The sequence below is a fragment of the Mus caroli genome, chromosome 2 (genome assembly GCF_900094665.2).
Source record: "Mus caroli chromosome 2, CAROLI_EIJ_v1.1, whole genome shotgun sequence".
Classification (NCBI taxonomy): domain Eukaryota; kingdom Metazoa; phylum Chordata; class Mammalia; order Rodentia; family Muridae; genus Mus; species Mus caroli.
Window position 1 is genome coordinate 147,662,719 of NC_034571.1, and position 3,313 is coordinate 147,666,031.

General features: G+C 47.1%; 1 protein-coding gene across 1 annotated transcript in view; it reads right to left on the bottom strand.

The window, feature by feature from the left end:
• LOC110310781 (ER degradation-enhancing alpha-mannosidase-like protein 2) overlaps nt 1-3,313 on the bottom strand; it is a 27,930-nt gene that overhangs the window by 6,815 nt on the left and 17,802 nt on the right. The window contains exons 8-9 of the mRNA XM_021183891.1: nt 2,029-2,153; nt 167-311 (exon numbers count right to left, since the gene is read on the bottom strand). Coding sequence (XP_021039550.1) covers nt 167-311; nt 2,029-2,153 — 270 coding nt within the window. The remainder of the gene's footprint in view (nt 1-166; nt 312-2,028; nt 2,154-3,313) is intronic.

The following is a 3,313-nucleotide window of genomic DNA, read 5'->3' on the forward strand; positions in this document are numbered from 1 at the left end:
GGGGGAGCACCTGTGAACAGTTAGGGGGCGGGGGAGCACCTGTGAACAGTTAGGGGGCGGGGGAGCACCTGTGAACAGTTAGGGGGCGGGAGAGCACCTGTGAATGGTTAGGGCGTGAAGAAGAACCAGAGCTGTAGGTGGGCCATGGACCAAAGACCCTGCTTACCCGGTCGGAGTGGGTAGCCTTCTCGCTTCTCCACTGTGTATCCCTGAGGAATGTTGTAGAATTCTGGCAGCCCCCCAAACTGCTTCCATACAGTGTAGTAGTTGAGGAAGGTCCTCATGGCATTGTCAATGTCCCCAATAAGGCTCTGTGGGGAAAAAAATGCTCAGGCAGTGTTTGCTACCATCAGGCTTTTACTTTGGCCAGCTGGTCTAAAACTCTAAGCACAGAGGAGAGGCTGAGCATGAACGCTAAGGCTCACGAGGATTCCACACCTCCAGCAGACAGCCATGTTTACTAGCGGGCTTTATCAACTTTCCAAGTTTCTTTACGTAGACGTAAGGAAATGAGTGTGAGGTGGTCCTACACCACACACAGCTTTCTGAACACTACTCTGCACTTTGCCTATCTGTTCAATCATATGTCTCAGTTTTCTTCCATGAATACAAAGAGGGTCCTTCCATTTCTATGGCTGCACAGCATTCTGTCACCTAGACTGTAGTTGAACCCATTCTATAAGTACTCATCTGGCTTGCTGCCAGTCTTTTGCCATTTTTTTTTTAAAGATTTATTTATTTATTATATGTAAGTACACTGTAGCTGTCTTCAGACACTCCAGAAGAGGGCGCCAGATCTCGTTACGGATGGTTGTGAGCCACCATGTGGTTGCTGGGATTTGAACTCTGGACCTTTGTAAGAGCAGTCGGGTGCTCTTACCCACTGAGCCATCTCACCAGCCCTTTTGCCATTTTTTAAACAATTAATGCTGCAACAAATACTGCCTGTGTGTCACTTGAAGCATATGAAAATGTCTCTGTGAGACAAATACCCAGATAGAGAATTTGTGGATCAGAGGATATAAGTTACTGTTATGACTATTGAAAGAGTCCTCTATCTATCTATCTCTCCATCTTTCTTCTTTTCAGACAGGGTTTTACCATATGATTCTGTTTGCCCTGGAACTCACTATGTAGATCAGGCTGACCTTGAACTCACAGAGATCCACTTACCTCTGCCTCCTAAATACTGAAATTAAAGGTATATGCCATCATGGCTGGGTCAGTTACCTATTTTTTAAAATTCTACATAAGTATTTTTAAATTGTAACTCTTACTCCCAGTGGTTTACTGTAGTGCAACAGCAATCTTTGTTTCTTCGTGTTTCCTTGACTCTCTATGTGTGCACGCACGTTCCTGTGCATGTGTGTGTGTGTGTGTGTATAAACAAGGTTGGCTGTCCATTCCCACAGCCTCTTCAGTGTCTTTCTCTTAACACTTGGGAGGTAGAGGCAGGGGGACCAGAAGTTCAGGGTCACTCTCCAGTACAAAGTAAACTCAAGGCCAGTGTGGGATATGCTTGGTCCTGACTTAGAGCAAAAGCAAACAAAAGGCATGTTTAGATTATTAAATATTTTGGTAGGTGAAATACTTTGGTGTAGGTAGGGGTAGATTAGATGGGCTCTAAGGTCCCTTCTAACTATAAGTCTATCCTACTGTATCAGGGGAAAAAATCAGGATAGTGGGCAGAGCAGGCCACTGTGTCAAGGAGGGAATTTGAAAGAAATGCCCAGTGGAAAAGCATCTGTTGCCAGCAGCCATCTGTTCCTACACCGCCTGGAGCAAGGCTGTGAGATGCCTGCAGGAGCACTAAACCCACAGCCAACTGGGAAGTCAGCTCCTAAGCTCCCCAGCTCCCCATGGAAAACCCGTTTAGGTCGGATCTGTCTGGCTTGTTTTGGTTCCTCCTTCCTCACACTGCCCCCCCCCCCCCCCCCCCCAGTGAACCAAAGTTCCTCATTTGCTACATCAGAGTAAGCCTGGCTTCTCACACCACAGGGAAACGGCACTCTCTCAGACAAGTCTTACCTGAAGGCCAGGCCAGTAGGCCTCCAAGGACTGGAAGACAGGCATTGACACGGTCCCCTTGTACATCTGCACCCAGAGGTACCAGTCATCGAAGTGCGTGTAATTCCGGATGGCTTTGTTGTACTCTGCATGGCGGGGGAAGACACAATGGACAAAGGTGACTGAAGAGACAGATAAGCCTCGACACGGAAGCAGAAGCATGCAGATGCTCTGAAATGCTGTGCAGTGTCCAACCGTGAAGCAAATCAGGATACATCAGGGCCGGCGAACTAGAAAGGAACGTGGGTTCAAAAGCCCAGGCTTACGCCCAGCTCCTCCTGTTCCATACGCTGGCTATGACCTGGGGCAAACGGTCCTCTTGCCTTAGCCTCAGGCCTACTTATTCTGTGTTAATTTGGGAAAAGTCTCCCCACTGGAGCAGCCCTGTCAGTGGGAAGCTGAGGTGACATTTCTCCCCTAGGACGTGAGTCAGGAGTTTAGTTTTGTGTTGACCGCAGAATCTCCACCTCTAGGACAATGCATAATAAATATACATAATAAATGTAATCTGGACAAACCAAATGCAGACACCAACTCATATGCTATGTCTAAAATGTAGTAATAAGAATTAAGCAAGCCATGCTCACAGCTTGGCGCTATGGTTGGTATCTGAATGGTACCCAGTAAATATGCACCAAATAAATCAACAGGAGCTGTGATAGCTGTCACTGTGTGCCTGACAGCCCTGCATGAGAGTTATAAATAGTATCTGCTGGCCTGAAAGGTCACCATATTTACTCACTAGGTAAATGTGACCTACTGTATAGCTTAAAGGACTGCTGAAATGAGAACTTTGGTTTCTTTAAAAAAAAAAAAAACAAGACACAGAAATGTTACAGGGACATGTTTTTTTGTTTTGATCCCAGGCATGGGATGTGGACCTGCTTTTCCACAGCAGCTGACTATGGTTTGCTCTGTGCTCTAGCACGGGTGTGATTTTGCCATCGGCAGATAGTTTCTGCAAGTATATGGTACTTGGACTTCTGAGGACTCCTGAAAGGGTTAAATGCTAAGGAGCTGAGAGAGGCATAGCCACTGCTGCCCCTGTTGCTGCTGCTGCTGGTTGCTGTTTTTGTGGTTTGTCAAGTAGTCCTGTCAAGAAACAAGAAGATGACCCAGGCAGTGGTGGCTCACGCCTTAAATCCTAATACTTGGGAGGCAGAGGCAGGCAGATTTCTGAGTTTGAGGCCAGCCTGGTCTACAGAGTGAGTTCCAGGACAGCCAGGGCTACACAGAGAAACCCTGT